The 19,239-nt window shown below is 45.7% G+C and overlaps 1 protein-coding gene across 2 annotated transcripts; it reads left to right on the forward strand.

Moving 5' to 3' along the window:
• Positions 1-6,430: 6,430 nt before the first annotated feature.
• Positions 6,431-17,055, forward strand: KNSTRN (kinetochore localized astrin (SPAG5) binding protein). Of its 2 annotated transcripts, XM_047738796.1 has the most exons (9): positions 6,431-6,759; positions 6,986-7,080; positions 9,490-9,619; positions 10,541-10,588; positions 12,011-12,116; positions 12,342-12,435; positions 14,442-14,503; positions 15,457-15,531; positions 16,267-17,055. In XM_047738796.1, the coding sequence occupies exons 1-9, from the start codon at positions 6,539-6,541 to the stop codon at positions 16,396-16,398; spliced, it is 963 nt and encodes a 320-aa protein (XP_047594752.1). In that variant the 5' UTR covers positions 6,431-6,538; the 3' UTR covers positions 16,399-17,055. The 2 variants fall into 2 exon arrangements, with proteins under 2 accessions (XP_047594752.1, XP_047594753.1); XM_047738797.1 differs by lacking the exon at positions 14,442-14,503 and having other exon boundaries at positions 16,267-16,402.
• Positions 17,056-19,239: the final 2,184 nt, after the last annotated feature.

The following is a 19,239-nucleotide window of genomic DNA, read 5'->3' on the forward strand; positions in this document are numbered from 1 at the left end:
GAGTCTGCTTAAGATTCTATCTCTCTTGAGGCACCTGGGTGGCTTAGTCAGTTAAACATCTGCCTTCTGCTCAGGTCATAATCCCAGGGCCCTGGGATCAAATCCCACTTCCGCTCCCAGCTCAGCAGGAAGACTGCTTCTCCCTCTGCCTCTGCTGCTCTCCCTGTTTCTGCTCTCTCTGTCAAATAAATAAAATCCTTTAAAAAAGATTCCCAGGGGCGCCTGGGAGGCTCAGTGGGTTAAGCCTCTGCCTTTGGCTCGGGTCATGGTCTCAGGGTGCTGGGACCAAGCCCCACATTGGGCTTTCTGCTTAGCAGGGAGCCTGCTTATTTTATTAAGTTATTTTATTTAGTTAAGCTATTTTATTAAAAAAATCTTTGGGGCACCTGGGTGGCTCAGTGGGTTAGGCCTCTGCCTTCAGCTCAGGTCCTGATCTCAGGGTCCTGGATCCTGGGATCGAGTCCTGCATCAGGCTCTCTGCTCGGTGGGGAACCTGCTTCCCCCTCTTTCTTTCTGTCTGCTGTTCTGCCTACTTGTGATCTCTCTCTCTGTCAAATACATAAATAAAATCTTAAAAAAAAATAAAATCTTAAAAAAAAAAAGATTCTCTCTCCCTCTCCCTCTGCCTCTTCTCCCCCCAATCTCTCTCTAAAATAAATCTTTAATTTTTTTAAGATTTTATTTATTTATTTGACAGAGAGAGATCACAAGTAGGCAGAGAGTCAGGCAGAGAGAGAGGAGGAAGCAGGCTCCCCGAGGAGCAGAGAGCCCAATGCGGGGCTCCATCCCAGGACCCTGGGATCATGACCTGAGCCAAAGGCAGAGGCTTTAACCCACTGAGCCACCCAGGTGCCCCATAAATAAATCTTTAAAAAAAAAGATAGCCAAGGGGCGCCTGGGTGGCTCAGTGGATTAAGCCTCTACCTTCGGCTCAGGTCATAATCTCAGGGTCCTGGGATGGAGCCCCACATCGGGCTCTCTGCTCAGCAGGGAGCTTGCTTCCCCCTCTCTCTCTGCCTGCCTCTCTGCCTACTTGTGATCTCTCTCTCTCTGTGTCAAATAAATAAAATCTTTAAAAAAAAAGAAAAGATGGCCAATCTGATTTGGCTGATGGGCACAGAGGTTTGGCTTTGCACATAGGATATAAAGTGGGCATTTTCCAAAAATTAAATGATTTAAATCTGCAGTTCCATGACTTGAACAAAAATACATTTAGAGTACATATTACAACTTCCCATTTCAGACAAGATGGAGTAGCAGAGACTAGATTTGCCCTCCTTCCAGAAACAATCAACTAAACATAAAAACTATGAAACAACAGTTTTCAAGATGGTGGACACCAGACAACAAAGACAGTGATCCCTGAAAGACAAGAAACAGATGAGATGAGCCCTATGATTGCCTTAGCTTATTGCTGAAGAGAGTTTCCAGGATGAATTGCAGGGAGGGAGAACACAGGCAGGGCCATGCAGGCTTCCTGAACTGAGGAGATAGCTCAGAGTTTGTGGCAATCCAAACTCTGTGCTCACAACAGAGTGCTGGTGAGAAAAAAAAGTGCATAGAGAGAGAATTCTGGAAAGGGCCCCCCTCGAGTATTCAGCAGAGCACTACTCATCATGGAAATGTTAGGAAATTACTTGAGACTAAGGAAAGAATCATCTGAAATAATTAGAGGGAACAGTAGCCAATATTCATAGAGGACTGGAACAGTGACTGTTCGTTCCCATCAATCAGACTGGAAAACCTCATAATTTTATGAAGCATTGGTTGGAGTTCTTAGAAGGGTCCTGCCTTAGCAGTGGGGACACATTAGCCCCAGTTTATTTATTTATTTTTTATTAACCCTAGTTGTTCATCCCATTTAATAAATTTTAAAAGCAACACCTGAAGGAATCAAACTATTTCTAGGTAATGTAACTGCATCTCAGAACAAACCTCAAGAATGTTTACAGAAGGGGTGCCTGGGTGGTTCAGTGGGTTAAAGCCTCTGCCTTCGGCTCTGGTCGTGATCCCAGGGTCCTGGGATGGAGCCCTGCATTAGGCTCTCTGCTCCTCGGGGAGCCTGCTTCCTCCTCTCTCTCTGTCTGCCTTTCTGCCTACTTGTGATCTCTGTCTGTTAAATAAATAAATAAAATCTTTTTTTAAAAATGTTTACAAAAATACAAAAATAACCAGCATGCGAAAACACAAAATTTACAGTGCCTGAGGTCTAATAAAACATTAGCAGTCGTACAAATAAGCAGAAAAATATGAACCATAGTGAGGAGGAAAACCAATTGACACCAACCCAGAATTGACACTAATGTGAGAATTAGCAAAGAGATTATTATAGCTGTATTCCATATGTTCATATAGCTAAGTAGAGACTTGGAAGATATTTTAAAAAATACGCAAGTTGAACTTCCAGAGATGGAAACAAATGAATGAGATGAAAAGCCATGAGATGATGGCTTGATGAAAAGCCAATGAGATGATGGAATTAACAGTTTAGACACTGCAGAAAAAAAGATTAGTGAACTTGAAGACATGAGACTAGAAATTGTCTAAAATGAAACACCAAAAGAAAAGAATTTTAGAAATGAATAAAAAAGTATATAATACATAATAGGTAGAAAGTTGGTTTTTTAAAATATTTAAAATTGGGAAAAATGCAGGCATCAACTAAAAATGGGTGAGAGGGCATATTGTTTTTGTTTATTTGTGAAGGTATGTGAACAAAAAAAGAGATGATCTTGAAAATGCTACTCCAGATTCCATCTTCCTTCCCCGTTTGCATATGACTTTGCTCCTATGATCATCCCCTCTTCCCCTGAAGCATCCTTTCCTCCTCTCTGCTAGCTCATTCCCCTTAGTACATGTATCCACTAGTAGCTGCAACTTGGGGAAAACCCTTCCTTGACCCCCACAACCCAGCACCACAGTGACTGCCCAGTTGCTCTACTCCATTCACAAAGTTTCTAATGTCTTCATCTGCCATCCCAACTTCCTTATCTCTCACTGTACTCTTTAACCTACTCCAATGTGGCTTCCACTCAGACCCACCTCTCCACCAGAATTCTTTTTGCTGTATTTGCCAATGACTTCTTTACCAGTTATTCTCTATAGTTTACCACTCCCTCCTTTGGCAGTTTACCACTTCCTGCTCCTTGGCTTCTAAAACACCACGCTTTTTTGTTGTCTTCTTACCTCCCTGGCACCTCTTTATCAGGTTTTTTTGGCTGGTAGCCTTTTACTGCAACTCCTAAATGTTACTATCCCTATCCTTGGCTCTCTGTAGACTCTGTACACTTCTTCCCCTGGTGATCTCATCCAATATCTCAGCTTTTTTTTTTTTTTTTTTTTTTTTTAAATACACCCACATACACCCAGATCTCAAGAGTAGAACTCTAACCCAGACTCCCCTCTGGGCTTGAAGCCTGTATTTCAAACTGTCTACTTGACACCTCCACTTGAATGTCTGAGAGGCATTTCAAGTTAAATTCAAAACTAAGCTCTCAATCTCCCAGCAACATAAAATAGTGACTCTTTCCACACAGTTATTCAAGCCTGAGAATTCTCCTTAAGACTTCCTTCTCGGGGCACCTGGGGGGCTCAGCGTTCAACTCTGGGTTTCGACTGGGGTCCCAGTTGTGGGATCGAGTCCCACTTTGGCTTTGGGCTCCATGCTCGGTGGGAGTCTTTTCAGAGAATATCTTCCTTTGCCCCTCCCCTCATTTGTGCTCTCTCTTTCTCTAAAATAAATAATCTTTGAGGGGCAGCTGGGTGGCTCGGTCAATTAAGTGTCTGCCTTCAGCTCCTGGGGTCCTGGGATAGAGTCCCACATCAGGCTTCCTATTCAGCAGGGAGCCTGCTTCTCCCTCTCCTTCTACCCCTCGCCTTTCTTGTGCTCACTTGTGCTTGCTCGTGCTTGCTTGTGCTTGCTTATGCTCACTCTTTCAAGTAAGCAAATAAAGAAATAAACCTTAAATAATCTTTTGAAAAAAGCCCTTTCCCTTCTTCCCACATGCAGTCCAACACCGAGTCCTGAGATTCTATGTCCAAAAGCTGTCTTAAATGTGTCTGCTTCTCTTCCATCCTTGTGGTGTCTAAATGGGGTGTCTGTCCAATCGGAACAGGGCCTACAGAATGTAGGGCAATGATCAGGTGGAAGTCGGTGGCATGGGCGATGAAAGGATTCGCCTGAGGCAAAACAAAAGGGATAGACATTTATTGAATATGCCACAAGGGAGCCATGGGGAGGACAACAGAAGAGAGGTTGTCTGCCAGGAGAGAGTGGGTGGGAGCTGTTTTTAAAGAAGGAAGGTGAGGACAGTTTGAGACTATGGAATCTTCCCTTTTTTGGTAACTGTGCCTAGCTGTAGTAGCCCATTGGTCAGTTAGGACCTATGGAAGTTTTATGGTGGGTCGCCTGATGGGCCCATCTGTATTCAACCAGGTGTTGCTGTGGGCTCTTCCTGCATTCCATCGCTCCAGCCTGTTTGCCTCAAAGCGGCCTCTGCACTCTCACTATTACCAGCACCCTCATGGCCAAGCCACCATCATCTCTCATGGGAATGATTGCAGCAGCCTCCCGACTATCTCTATAGTTTTGCCCTTATCCCCTTCAGTCCTTTCTCCATGAAGTGATCACAATGAGCTTTTAAAAAATAAATTGAATAACATTCTCCTGCTCTAGTATTTCAATGACTTTCTATTACTCTTAAGATAAAAATCTAGGGCGCCTGGGTGGCTCAGTGGGTTAAGCTGCTGCCTTCGGCTCAGGTCATGATCTCAGGGTCCTGGGATCGAGCCCCGCATCGGGCTCTCTGCTCGGCGGGGAGCCTGCTTCCTCCTCTCTCTCTGCCTGCCTCTCTGCCTGCTTGTGATCTCTCTCTGTCAAATAAATAAATCTTTAAAAAAAAAAAAAAAAAAAAAAAAAAAAGATAAAAATCTAATCTTGGGGCGCCTGGGTGGCTCAGTTGTTGGGCGTCTGCCTTCAGCTCAGGTCATGATCCCAGGGTCCTGGGAACGAGCCCCTCATTGGGCTCCCTGCTCAACGGGAAGCCTGCTTCTCTCTTTCCCACTCCCCCTTCTTGTGTGTTCTCTCTCTCTCTCTTGTTGTCTCTGTCAAATAAATAAATAAATAAAATCTTTAAAAAAAAGGTAAAATCTAATCTCTTCACCTTTGGTCTACAAAGCTTGCCATTTGACCTCTTATTTCTCCAGCTTTATCTGTACTGCTTTCCTCCCATCTTTCATTCCCAACTAGTCATTCCTGCTTTGCGACTTCACATTTTTCCTCCCTCCCACACTGTTCATCTGATTAACTCCACTCACGCTTTGTTTTAAGAATTTTATTATTTTTTTAAAACATTTTATTTATTTATTTGAGAGAGAGACAGTGAGAGAGAGCATGAGCGAGGAGAAGGTCAGAGGGAGAAGCAGACTCCCCATGGAGCTGGGAGCCTGATGCGGGACTCGATCCCGGGACTCCAGGATCATGACCCCAGCCGAAGGCAGTCGCTCAACCAACTGAGCCACCCAGGCGCCCTGTTTTAAGAATTTTAAAAGAAGAGCAGAGAGCCTGATGCAGGGCTCAATCCCAGGACCCTGGGATCGTGACCAGAGCCAAAGGCAGAGGCTTTAACCCACTGAGCCACCCAGGTTCCCCAGTTTGTGTGGTTTTTTGTTTCCATTTTCTAGATTGTAAACTCAAGGAGGGCAAAGCCAAAGTCAGTCTGGATATTTGTTACTCCTCCCCCATCTGTCCTCTTAGAAGAATGGTCTGGCACACAGCCGGTGCTCATTAAATACTTACTGAGTGAAATGAATGAGTGCCTTAAGTGCTTGAAAACCCTGATCTGTTCTCTACCAGTAGCTATGAATCTCTGCTTAAAATCTGGGTAAGTTTTCGGACACGTGGCTTGTTCAGTTGGTAGAGCCTGGGACTCTTGATCTCCCGGTTGTGAGTCCCAGCTCCTTGTTGGTCATAGAGCTTACATTAAAAAAAAAAAAAAAAGTCTGGGTAAGTGTTATTAAAGTAAGAACTGGGGTGCCTGGGTGGCTCAGTCACTTAAGCCCCCAACTCTGGGGTTTGGCCCAGGTCATGATCTCAGGGTTGTGGCGTCAAGTACCGCCTGGGGTTCCCACCAGCGAGGAGTCCACTGGAGATTCCCTGTCCCTCTCCTTCTTCCCCGATCACATGCTCTCTCTCTCAAATAAATAATCTTTAAAGTTAGGACTGAGGGTAGGTGAGGTGGGGATTTCCGCCCACAGACCCTTTTTAAACCTCACCGGCTACTCTCCACTCTGCGCAACCAAACAGCCCTACGCTCTTGCCAATCAAGCACCATGCAAAATCCCTATTATGGACCAAATAAAGAGGATTGTGACATAGACTCTAACAGTGATGGCGTTTGTGTCTCAAGCCCGGAATATGACGGTGGCGGCTCATAGCTCCTTTCAGGCAGGCAAAGTGCACCACTCTCCTCCCCCGCCCAGACCTGGGGCCTCTTGACACCCAAAGCCTACAAGCTCCTGCTGTTGCCTCAGTTCTGACATGCCGTACAGCATGGCAGCTTCTAAAGTGGTGGCCCCCAGCACGGCTAGCCGTACAACATGGCCGCCTACAGAGCGCGAACCGTGCCCCCTCCCGCCCAATCACCGGAAGTTTCCATTTGAAAGCCCGGCGGCAGACCGGGTCGCTGGTGCGGCAGTTACCAAGGAGCATCCTTTGAACCAGGGCAACGAGGGCTGCGGGCAGGAGCTGCAGGAGCCTGGGTTCGACTCTCCCGGGGCGAGGCATGGGGCTAGATGTGGGAGGGATGGGGTTAGATGTGGAGCGGGCGGAATGGTCTGGGAATGGAGAATTTTCTTTCTTCCTTCTTCCCCCGGCCGAGAGAGGCCAGGTCGCGCTCTCCGGGGGCCCTCCACCTACTCCGGCCCCCCTCCACCTACTCCGGCCCCCAAACCCATCACAGGTTAACGTTCACCTTGCACCTTTCAGACCTCAGCTGCGCCGCCTCGTTAGGATGACCAGCGTGGTTAAGACAGTATACACTCTGCAGCCCCCCGCTGTGCAGAGCGGCGGCCTGCCGGCAGGTGGGTATCCACACAGCCCTGCGGCCCAGCGGGGTGGTTCGGCGGAAGAGTACAAGGGAACAGACCGGAGGCCAGAAAAAGCGGGCGCGGCTAGGGAAAGGGCAGTTCATCAGCTCTGACAACCTGCTACCTCCGCTAGAACTGGGCTGTCTAGGTTTATGACGGGAGTTGGGGCAAGGGCCCTGTTGTAGGATTCAGACGTGCCCACCTCCCACATTCCACTTCCCAAACCTAATCGTGCTGCATTTACTAATTAGATTTAAGTTGCTGATTGTTTCACAGTATTATTTCCTCAAGCTAGAAATCGCCCCCTTTCTTAAAAGATTTTATTTATTTATTTGACAGAGAGAGAGATCGAGCGCGCACGAGCTAGGGGAGAGGGAGAAGCAGGCTCTCCACTGAGCAGGGAGCCGGATGCAAGGCTCAATCCCAGCACCCTGGGATTGTGACCTGAGCTGAAGGTAGACACTTAACCAACTGAGCCATCCCAGCGCCCCAGGAATCCCTTTTTAAACAGTTGCCAGTTTGATTTTCAGATCTGGGCTACCTGGAGGGACTGGATTTGTTGTCAGGGAGAAGGGAAGAGAGTCCTTTGAGAAGCGTGATTGTTGGAGGCGCCAGGGTTCGCACCTTGTCTCGTTCACATTTGCTTCTGCACTGTGTCACTTATACAGTAAATTGTCAATCAATTGTTAGGTGAAGTGAGAGAGAGGGGCCAAACCTAGCCAGAGTTTTCCATAACCTTGGGAGAAGAAATAGGATTAAAAACAATTTTTTATTGCTTTGCCATCTTGCTTTGTGTTGCTGGGCTTGTGGTTGAAAGTCATGTAGGCTCTTGAGCTCCTTAATCTCAAGAGCAGGGCACAAAATAAGCTTCAAGCATCAGAACCTGTGGGGGCAGATTTGGAAGTAGCTATTTAGGACTCTTCCCAGGGGACTCTGTGCCGCTGGTAGATGAGCAGTAGAGGATTGATCTATAAATAAAAAGGGTTTCCTCAAAAGGCTTAAAGGTTTGTTTGTTTGTTTGTTTGTTTGTTCTGACCTTAGAACACCTAAATGGTAATCTGGCATCAGCAGCACCTAGGAGTTATTGGGAGGTAGCGGGGAGCATGCCCCTGCAACAGCCTTTGCCTTGGAGAGCAGTGCCCTCTCCTTGAGTGGAGACTGGCTTTCCCCAGCCCAGTTGGAAGTTTTTAATCTCAGCTTTCTATCCCTGTCCCAGTTTTATGATCATATATAACCTCAACAGTTTAACATTTTAAGGCTATCTCCTACGTTTTTTGCCTACCTAATATACACATGTAAAAAAGAATCCAAAGTTAGAAAATATTATGCCATGAAGAACAAGTCTCTTTCCCTTCCTTGACCAGCCATCCAATTCCCCTCCTTAGCGACTCTCATTTTTTAAAAAAGATTTTATTTGAGACAGGGCGGGGAGGGAGAAGCAGACTCCTTGCTGAGCTGGAGAGCCTGCTGCGGGGCTCAATCTGGTAACCCTGAGATCTTGACCTGAGCCAAAGGCAAGCACTTAGCCAACTGAGCCACCAGGTGCCCCACGTCGCTCATTAAGCCACCCAGGTGCCCCACATCTCTCATTTCAAGAAGATAGTCTTTGTTAAGTCCTGCTAAATTTTTTCTACAGTGCAGTCCTTAGGCTTTAGCAAGTACAGATTATTAGAATTGATTCCAGTCAGCGAAGAATGGTCATTTTGATCAATTTATTAACACCCTTCCACCTGGGGGTAGATGCGTTACTGTGTATAACTTACTAATACTCAGAAGAGGAGGTAAATAGGTTCCCTTAAGGTTACCTTTTACTTGAAAACAGAGACCTGGGGTGCCTGGCTGGTTCACTTGATAAAGCATATGACTCTTGAGCTCGGGGTTGTGAGTTCAAGCCCCACATAGGGCATGGAGCCTACTTTAAAAAATAAGTAAAAATGAACAAAAAAATAAAAACAACTACGCAACAGTTAAAGGAGAACTTCGCAGCAGCTTGAGTGTAGCCTCAGGAGAGTAGGCAGAGGACGGAGGAGTTTTGCAAGGTGTTTTGGTTCCACTGGTCCTGGAGGAAGGCTCCAGCTGTGCGTCAGCCCTGCTGACAGCCACACGACCCCTCTTTTCATTCTTCGCTTGTATCAATGTCCACTTTCATGCCTGTACACTTTGGCCGTTCAGTTTGCCAGATCATCAGGCTTTTGGCTATCCTCAAGTATACTGCAGTATCACCTTCCAAGGATTTTGGTTTCCATCCCCAGTTAGTCTAGAAGTGTATTCTTTTGAATTAGTCCTTGCAAATTGAGACGAGCCAGAAAATACAGGGTGCTGACAGCCTGGAACGGGCTGACCTAGCGTTTCTTCAGTTGGGTCATGACGCTTGAGGTCTCAGCAGCTTGTCTTCCTTTGCAGACACACAAACTCGAGCCACGTCTAAGAGCCTGCTACCTGTTAAGTCCAAGGAAGTGGATGTTTCCAGACTTCATTCAGGAGGTTCAGAGAACGATGTTATAAAAGTCACTAAACCAAGACGAGAGAACGGGTGAGAGTTGGATTATTGGTACCCGATGAGAACATCTTGCTAGAGGTTGCTCGGTATCAAGATTTAGAAAAGAGGGGTTTTGAGAGCACCAGGCAATTGGAGTCCGTGGCCCCAAAAGGCGGTGTGTCAGAACCGTCTGTGTCAAACAGTTCTGAGGAGGCCCAGCAAGGGTTAGGATAAGAGGTACTTTGTTTGCTCTGAGTGTGCAAATAGCCGGACCCTGGCCAAACACCAGGCCTTAGTGGTGGTCGGGGTGTGTGGGGCTGCTTGTTAACCCAGGTTGCTGGTCTGAGCGTCGTCCTGCCCCGGGTAGCGTGCTTGTTTCCCTATACTTAGTTCCCACATCAGCCAGCTTGACAGGACGTAGCCATACCACTCTGAGCAGGAGCAGGTCGCTCAGGCCATTGAGGTGGGCCAGGAGAGGAGCCCATTCCCTATTCATAAGCCTTTTCCAATAGTCTAGGCTCAAACGACAGCACATGGGCCCTCTGAGCTTCTCAAGCTGTTGGCATTGTATGTGGTCTCTGGTTTTTTCCTCAGAAATCCAGGCTTTTTGTTCTGCCTTGTTCACAACACACAGAACAGCAGTGCTACCATTCTCTGATTTCTTTATTACTTTTTTAAAAATTTATTTGATAGAAAGAGAGCACAAGCAGGGGAAGCAACAGGCAGAGGGAGAGGGAGAAATAGGGAGCCGGAGGCAGGGCTCCATCCTAGGACCCTGGGATCATGACCTGAGGCTTAACCGACTGAGCCACCCAGATGCCTTCTTTGTTACTTTTTTAATTGAGGTCTACTTACGCACAACATTGTATTAGCTTCAGGTGCACCACATAATGGTTAGCTATTTGTATATATTGCAAAATGATCACCACAGTAAGAGGAGTGAACATCCTGATTTCTTTGTTTTTGCTTCTCTAGGCAGGTAAAAGCTGCAGACCCTGCCACGAGGAAGCACCTCAGAAAGAGGTGAGCAGCAGGGTAAGCAAAAGTTGGCCATCATTTTAAGGTGGAGGCTCTCAGTCCTGGTTGTGCCTCAGAAATCACTCATAAGTTTGTTTAGTGTGTGACAGCCTGGGTGCCACGCCAAAAATCTGAGTAGAATTTTCAGGGGGGAGGCACAGCCCGGTTTGAGAACCACTGACAGGGCTAGGATCTTCGAGGCTCCCATCTTGAGAACCAGGCAAGAGCTTTCTGGGTTCCATGCCAGGTTCACTGCTGATTGGACTTCAGAGCCACCTATAGCCCGTGGATAGGTGGATAGGAGGGTGAGCCTTCGGGATATGAGGCACTGCATGTGGTTAGTGACTTTAAGATGGTGGTGGTAGAAATCCTGGGGGAGAATCCATCTCTGTTTGAGGTTAGCTTATCTATTTTGCTTCTGAAGATAGAAATAATACAAGCTGGAAAATTTATAGAAGTAGGTTCTAATTCCAAATCTATTATTTGTGCATGTCTTGAAAGTTCTGAAGATAGGGGCCCTGGCCGGCCCAGTTGGTAGAGCGTGTAACTCTTTCTTTTTAATTTTTTTAAAGATTTATTTATTTTAGAGAGTACGCACAAGCAAGATAGGGGCACAGGGAGAGGGAGAGAGAATCTCAAGCATGTTTGACTCCCCACTGAGCGTGGAGCCCTGACATGGGGCTCGATCTAATGACCCTGAGCCGACATCAAGAGTCAGGCACTCAAATGACTGAGCCATTCAGATGTCCCAAGCATGCAGCTCTTGATCTCGGGGCTGTAAGTTCGAGACCCACTTTGGGTGTAGAGATGACTTAAAAAATAATTTTTTTTTAAGTTCTGGAGATAAAATACTACTCAAGAAGGACTCCAGGGGGGAGGGGGGCTGGGAAAGGGGGGGGTGGGGTTATGGATATTGGGGAGGGTATGTGCTATGGTGAGTGCTGTGAAGTGTGTAAACCTGGCGATTTGCAGACCTGTACCCCTGGGGATAAAAATATATGTTTATAAAATAAAAAAAAAAAAATAAATAAAAATAAATTAAAAATAAGTAAATAAAATCTTAAAAAAATTAAAAAAAAAAAAAGAAGGACTCTGAGGGCACTGAAAAGAAGTAATGATGATGATGGCTATTTATTGTTTACTATGTGTCGGCTATTATTTATTGTTTACTATTATTTACTGTGTTACCTGTGCTAAGAATTCTACATGTATTCTCTCTCTTATTTTTCACAGTAATAGAATTATGAGTTGTGGGTATTATCCTAATTCTAGAAATGAGGAAACAAAGTCTCAAGAGAGGTTATGTAACTTACTGAGGGTCATAAGCCACTGTATAATGAAGCTAAGAGTTGAACCCCTGTTTGGAGGTTCTGTAGCCCATTTTCTTATACCTCCACTTCTTCACCTAAGCACAAATTATCATTACAGCTACAAACCACTGAGTAAGCAGAAATCAGAGGAAGAGCTCAAGGATAAGAACCAGCTCTTAGAGGCCGTCAACAAGCAGCTGCATCAGAAATTGACTGAAACTCAGGTAAGAGACCCCCACTGGACCTCTGTCATCACCGCACTAGGCAATAGGTGGCCTCTGGTGGGATGGTCCAGGGACAGGAGAAGCTTGTCTTGCTCCGGGGGCCCGAGCAGAGGAAGAAAGAGGCCAGGCTTTTGCTGTGCAGGTATCAGAGCAGGGGCAGGAGAGAAACCCCCGCCCACCCTGTAAGGGGAACAGGTCTGTTCTGTCTGTATTGCACCTCCATAGGGAGAACTAAAGGACCTGACCCAAAAGGTGGAGCTGCTGGAGAAGTTTCAGGACAACTGTTTGGCAATTTTGGAGAGCAAGGGCCTCAACCCAGGTAAGAGACAGTGCACGTTTGCCTTCGGAGGAGTCAGTGCATGTGCCCCTTCCTGAGGTGGGGCGGGGTGGGGAGTGGTTGTGGACTGTCTGTCAAGAGTCCCAGCATAGCACCAGCTGGGCCATTCAGTGCAGGGTGCTTAGCAAAGCAAGAAAGATTGGGAGGATCTTTTCTTTTCTTTCCTTTTTTTTTTTTTTTAAGATTTTCTTTCTTTCTTTTTTTTTTTTTTTTAAAGATTTTATTTATTTATTTGAGAGAGAGACAGTGAGAGAGAGCATGAGCGAGAAGGTCAGAGCGAGAAGCAGACTCCCCATGGAGCTGGGAGCCTGATGCAGGACTCGATCCCGGGACTCCGGGATCATGAACTGAGCCGAAGGCAGTCGTCCAACCAACTGAGCCACCCAGGCGTCCCAAGATTTTCTTTATTTTTAAGTAATCTCTACACCCAACGTGGGGTTTGAAGTCACAAGCCCGAGATCAAGAGTCACAGGCTCTGCAGCCTGAGCCAGCCAGATGCCCTGAGGAGCTTTTCTTTGTTCTCTTGTGCTTGTGGACGAGGACTATCTCCTATCTGAACACTTCATTCATGCCATTCATTTGTTGCCAACAAGTGTGACCTTGCAAATAGACCAGAAGTATTTTCTTTTTTTCAAGGTAGATAGCAAAGTAACTTTCCCAGGTGGGAAAAGACAGAGGTGATACTCTATCAAGGGCTCCTAAACCTGGCTCATCAGCAGAATCGCAATGGTTAAATGTGATTTCAGTTCTGACCCTGTCCCTAGAGAGTAGAGTCTGCAGCAAGAAGGGGAGTGGAAGCAGGAATTGCCCAAAGACTGTACAAGAGCTTCAGACTGAGTTGAGGAGCCTGAGAATACCCAGTGAAGGGGCCTAGGCTTCTCTGAATTCAGGAACACTGAGTTTGAATGCTGCTGATTCATGTGTGCATTTTAGGATATATTCTTTATAGTTACCATACGTTTTTATATTATTTTAATTTATAATGCATATGTAGAATATGCATATATATATGTATAATGCATATTTTTGACCAAAAATAATAATTTTTAAGCCCAAATGCTTTATTTTTTTTTAAGATTTTATTTATTTATTTGACAGAGAGCAAGAGGGGGAACACAAGTGAGTGGGAGAGGGAGAAGGAGGCTTCCCGCTGAATAGGGATCCTGATGCAGGGCTCAATCCCAGGACCCTGGGACTGTGACCTGAGCCGAAGGCAGACATTTAACAACTGAGCCACCCAGGCGCCCCAAGCCCCAAAAGCTTTAAAAAATAGTTTTTTTTGTGGGGCGCATGTGTGGCTCAGTTGGTTAAGTGTGGGACTCTTCATTTCAGCTCAGGTCATGATCTCAGGGTGGTGGGATCTGGCCCTCTGTCAGGCTCTCAGGGAGCCTGCTTGAGATTCTCTCTCTCCTTCTTCTCCTCACCTCACTCCACACTCAAGTGTACTCTCTCTCCTCTATAAAATAAATAAATCTTTAGAAAAAAAATTTTTTTTAAGATTTTATTTATTAATTTGAGAGAGATACAGAGAGAGAGCACAAGCAGGGGGAGAGGGAGAGGAAGAAGCAGACTCCCTGCTGAGCTGGGAGCCTGATGTGGGGCTCAATCCCAGGACCTCGAGATCATGATCTGAGCCCAAGGCAGACTCTCAACCATCTGAGCCACCCAGGCGCCCCTAGAAAAAAATTTTTAAATAAAAATGGGTTTTTGTATTATAAACAAACTCAACCAACACATTTTCTTTGGACAAATTTTCTGCTAAGCTGAAGAGAAAGCAGAATGAACTTTTAACCATATCCAAAGCTAGAGAGGAGGGAGGTAAAATAAAGCTCTGAGGGTAGGTGTAGGTGACCCTGCCAAGGGGAAAACTATCAGACTCTTCGAGAAGTTTCCCTCATGAATACTCCTGTACTTGTCCATGGAGGGGTTTTTAGTTTTTGTTTTAGGTGCGGTTCCCTAAGCAAGGCTGACTTTGTCGTTTGCATCAGTTTTAGGCAGTGAGGCCCTGGCATCACAGCAAGGATCCACCACCGATCACACGGACTCTATGGTGAGGGCATGGGTGTGAGTGGGCGGGGGCCAAGTGATCGTGGGGCTCTGGCCGGCCAAGAAGGGCTCTGCCACGTGCTCAGCAAACCCCAGGAAGCTGCATTTATTTTCCATGATAGTGGAAGACAGCAGTGGATGTGTACTCAAAATAGCGTATTTCACTTGGAAGGCGACTTTGTGCTTACAGATGTGAGCGAGTCTGAGTTGAAAATGTGCTACTTTAAGACTTTTTTTTTAAGATTTTATTTATTTATTTGACAGAGAGATCACAAGTAGGCAGAGAGGCAGGCAGAGAGAGAGGGGGAAGCAGGCTCCCTGCTGAGCAGAGAGCCCGATGTTGGGCTCAGGACCAAGAGATCATGACCATAGCTGAAGGCAGAGGCTTAACCCACTGAGCCACCCAGGCACCCCTTTAATTCACATGTTAACATGGACATGTATAGAGAACTTTCTGGTTTCTCTCTTCTCCGCTTTACCAAATTTCTTGGCCATTTATTGAGAACTGTAGGATGGAAAGGTCCAGCCTGGAGTAAAATCGGCTTCTTTGGTTCCCTCCCCAAAGTAGGAAGGTGGTTGTTTGGGCTTAAGTCTTTGAGATTCTATGCCCTCTTCCCCAGGAAGATCGGTTATCCTCTTAGAATCATAGAATTCTAGCTATGGAAGGCTTCCTCCACCCCCTAGGCCAGTAGTCACCTCTTCAATGGCTACTCTGTTTTGTGTAACATAGAGCACGGGGAAGTAGGGTGATATGTCCATCGCTTGGACTGAGTTCCTCCAGGGGTGCCCCAGAAAAGAGCCCGGCACATGGGGGATGCTCAGTAAATGCCTGAAAGAACGGAAGGATTGTTAGCAATCATCTAATCAACTCTCATTTCATATGAAGAGATTAGTTTATATGAAGAAAGTTTTCACGTATCAGTAACGATTTGTTACTACATTGTACTTTCCTCTTAGTTGCTGCTAGAAACTTTGCAAGATGAGCTGAAGTTTTTTAACGAAACAGCCAAAAAGCAGATGGAGGAGTTACAGGTGAGAGGCAGACATCACCTTGAGGCAGGATTACCATTTCCTGCCTGGGTGGGCAGGGCTCTGGAGGATTCTTCCTTATTCATACATTTCTTTCTTTTTAATAAACTGCTTTGTAATCATAGATTTATAAGAAAGTTGCGAAGATAAATACAGAGAATTCACTGCCCTTAATATTAACATCACACATTATCATAGTATATTTGTCATAATTTAAAAACCAACATTGATGCATTACTATTCACTAAATTCCAAGACTTCACTTGATTTCACCATTTTTTTTCAACAACTGATTTTCTATTCCAAACACTCAGAAATGTTCACATCTACAGGGCTTAAGGCAACGTACAAAACACTAGGTTGCTCAGTGTATGAGGTGGACTTGTGTGACAGCTCTGCTTTGGAAACTTAGTATATCAAGGAAATCTGTAATAGGAAACCCGGATTGAGTCTAGACTGCTTTGGACTGCTTGGAAGAATCATGGGCCAGTACACTGAATCCTAGAGGATTTCATGGCTCCAGTTTAGATATAGGAGTCTGTAGTAGAGAGAGACCGTTCCTAAAACCAGCCCAGATATACAGATCTAAGACTGAAAAATCTCATGTCAATATTCGCATCGTCTTTCTCAAGGGAAGAGAAGCATAGTGTCCTTAAATGGTATTGCCTTTCGTGTGACTCAAAGTCCTGTGGGTGTTCGTTTGTTTCTTCCTTCCTTTCTGAATGTCTTTCCATGCAGGCCTTAAAAGTAAAGTTGAAGATGAAAGAAGAAGAGAGAGCCCAGTTCCTAGAACAGCAGACATTATGTAACAGTCAAGTAAATGACTTTACAGCAGCCCTTGAGGAAATGGAACAGCTATTAGAAATGTGATAAAAAGCAAGTGACCAGATGGCTCCCACAGAGGAAGCCACTTAGGACATCTGCTTCTCGGCCATGACCTTCTAGGACTCACTATCCCCAGAATGGAAACATTTTCTGCAGTAGGATTAAGGACAGTCTATGCTGGAATGGCGGTTCCTCCTTTAGGCAAATGTGCACTCCGCTCAGACTGATGGGCCCTCCTGAACCTCACACACACGGAATGGAGGCCAACAAGAGGTCCCCTCTGTCCCCGGAAGCTTGGATTGACCTTCTAGCCAACAAAGTGAACGGCAGGCCATTAGAATCAGGAGACTAAACTAGCCACAGCCAGACAATCCCAAAGGTCACATTCAGATGCATAGGAAGAAAACCTTAATTGTACCGTGGAATACAGAGACTCCATGGGAGACATCACTGAGAAGCGATGCTAACTTCTAACTTGGAACACACTCTGTCTAATCCTGGTTGGGCTCTAGACCTCATTGTTAAATGAATGAACGTGAAGTTACTGGAAATGGCTTAATAAATGAGGGTGAAGGTTTAGATAGCAGTAACACCTACCTGAAATAATACAACTTGGAGCTTTTAATCTAAATCACTTCTGCTTTTATTTTTTATTAAGTGCTACTTTTAAAATAAACATTTCTGTGACTATCCAGACTGCAACTCTGAGAAATGAAAATAAGCCATTTAACTGACCCATGTCTACCGAATACTCTTGGCCTAATGCAGGGAACAAGTTCAAGACTCCAGTGTAACCCACAATATTTTTCTTCCACTTCAGTGCTCTGTGGCTAGCCCTGCTATCTTCCAGGAGTAGAGCTGGTCTTCTGAGGGTATCTGCTGTTTGTGGCAGTGGGTGCCCGACTCCATCCTCCAGTGTGTTACTAGCTGCCTGTGCCCTCTCTATATTCCTGAGCCTGGTTATCTTCTGCTCTTTGCACAGCCAATCCTGGGCCTGGCCCCATGGATCCCTAGTTAGCTAAAGTCCATGGTAGGCTTCCACCTGGTTTACCAAAGGCAGAGCTCTATTTCATTTCTTAGTTGATCTAGGCAGACTTTGGCTATCTTCCGTGTTTTTCTGCATCTCCCAATTTCTACACTAACCCCACCCCCCTCCACTCTTGAGCATTGGGACTACCACCCAACCAGGCCAAGGTATACCCCCACCCTGACTTTAGGGCTAAATTTCTTTGCCTTCACACACAGACATTCACACAGTTGGTTATGTCCCCAAAATCAGACATACGTAGTTACATAACTCACCAGTCAAAAGGGCTGAATATTTTCTTCCACCCATTTTCAGCATGTTTATAGTTTAAAAGATTATTTACCCAAATGAATGTGTAATTGGCATTTCTGCCCCCCCCCCCCCAAGTTCTACTTCCTTCTTGGAAAGAGAGCGGGAGAACTCAGCTGTGGGATCCTCACCTCCTTGTCAGGCCGCCCTAGTTAACACCTAGGAACGTAACTTCCTCAATGCCCATGACGACTCTAACCCAGCGCCAAAACCCTGTTCGCTGGTGGCCGGCCAAGGGGCCTTTGTCTCACCAGCTCCCCACTGTGCTCCTTTGCCTTTTCTGTTGTTTCCTCCTACCTCTGTTGCTCCATCTGCCTCTCGTACTCGTGGAGGTGTTTGGGGTGATTCATCTGTTCTGTAGGCTAGATGAACTCATGTTAGGAGAAACTCAGCAGACGGTGACCCATACTCTCCACTCTGCTGTGTGTTCTAGGAAACTTTAATGGAGAATGGCATTCTTAACCTCAAAGATGCTTGCCATCTATTTGGGAAAACTTGTATGTGCAGGTGACATGTAAGTGAAATAACAAACAGCAACACTTTACTAACTGGGTTGTGTGGCATAGGTGTGTACTCTAGTAGTTCACTATGGGGTAGTTTGGTTGGGGAGGGCTTGAGGAGGAGGCAGACCGGAGACTGAAGGAAGGGTAACATCTGGAGAGGCTAGCTAGAAAGTGGAGGACATTCCAGATCAGTGAACGTGTGGAGGTTCAGGGAGAGAAGCAAGGTCAGGTCACAGGCAGCTCAGCTTCCTTTCCCCCCACCTCACCCTCTGCATATCTTCCACCTGGCTATTCCTGAGTTGCAGCCTGTGCAGTAAATAAAATGTTTCTCTCAGTCTGTAAACTGCGCCAGCCAATTATAAACCCAAGCAGGGGGCTGTCACTGGAAACTCCAGGGAGAAAATCAAAGCATGAAATGCTGAAGGAACAAATAAAGAGCTGAGGGGATATCCAGATGAGTCTTGGGGAAGTGAGTTAGGGAACTGGGCTTATGCAGAGGTTCAAGGTAAGAGGAGATGTCTGTCACTTAACTGACCATTTGTACTCTGCCATCCATGGGGCCTATACCCATGATTCCTTGCTGTATTTCTCAGGTAATCCTCATTACCATCACAAAGTAAGCACTATTACATCTTTATGCAGCCGGGGAAAGAGACTCACAGATGTTAGGTTAATTTACCCAGGGTCAAACAACAAGCAAATATTGGACAAAGATTTGAGCCAGGGAATATTGGGGGTGGGAGGTACTTGGTGTTAGTAGAAGTCTTGAAATGACATTTTTATCATTTGGCCAGAGGTTTCCAAACTCTCAAGTTCATGATGCTCCTAGGTAGTGTCTTACTAATATTTATGACACCCAAAGAAGTATCCGTGATTCCATTTTGAGTGGTCAGATCCAACAACTTAGTGTATGTACTTGAAAAAGTGTTCTTATTTCATTTTTAAGTAACTACAATTATTCCCTAATGGAATTGTCAACACAAAATGAATAAACTCTTTAGAATCTCTAAAAGTGAGGAGGGGCGCCTGGGTGGCTCAGTAGGTTAA

Source organism: Lutra lutra, chromosome 7 (assembly GCF_902655055.1).
Source record: "Lutra lutra chromosome 7, mLutLut1.2, whole genome shotgun sequence".
In the NCBI taxonomy this organism is placed as follows: Eukaryota; Metazoa; Chordata; class Mammalia; order Carnivora; family Mustelidae; genus Lutra; species Lutra lutra.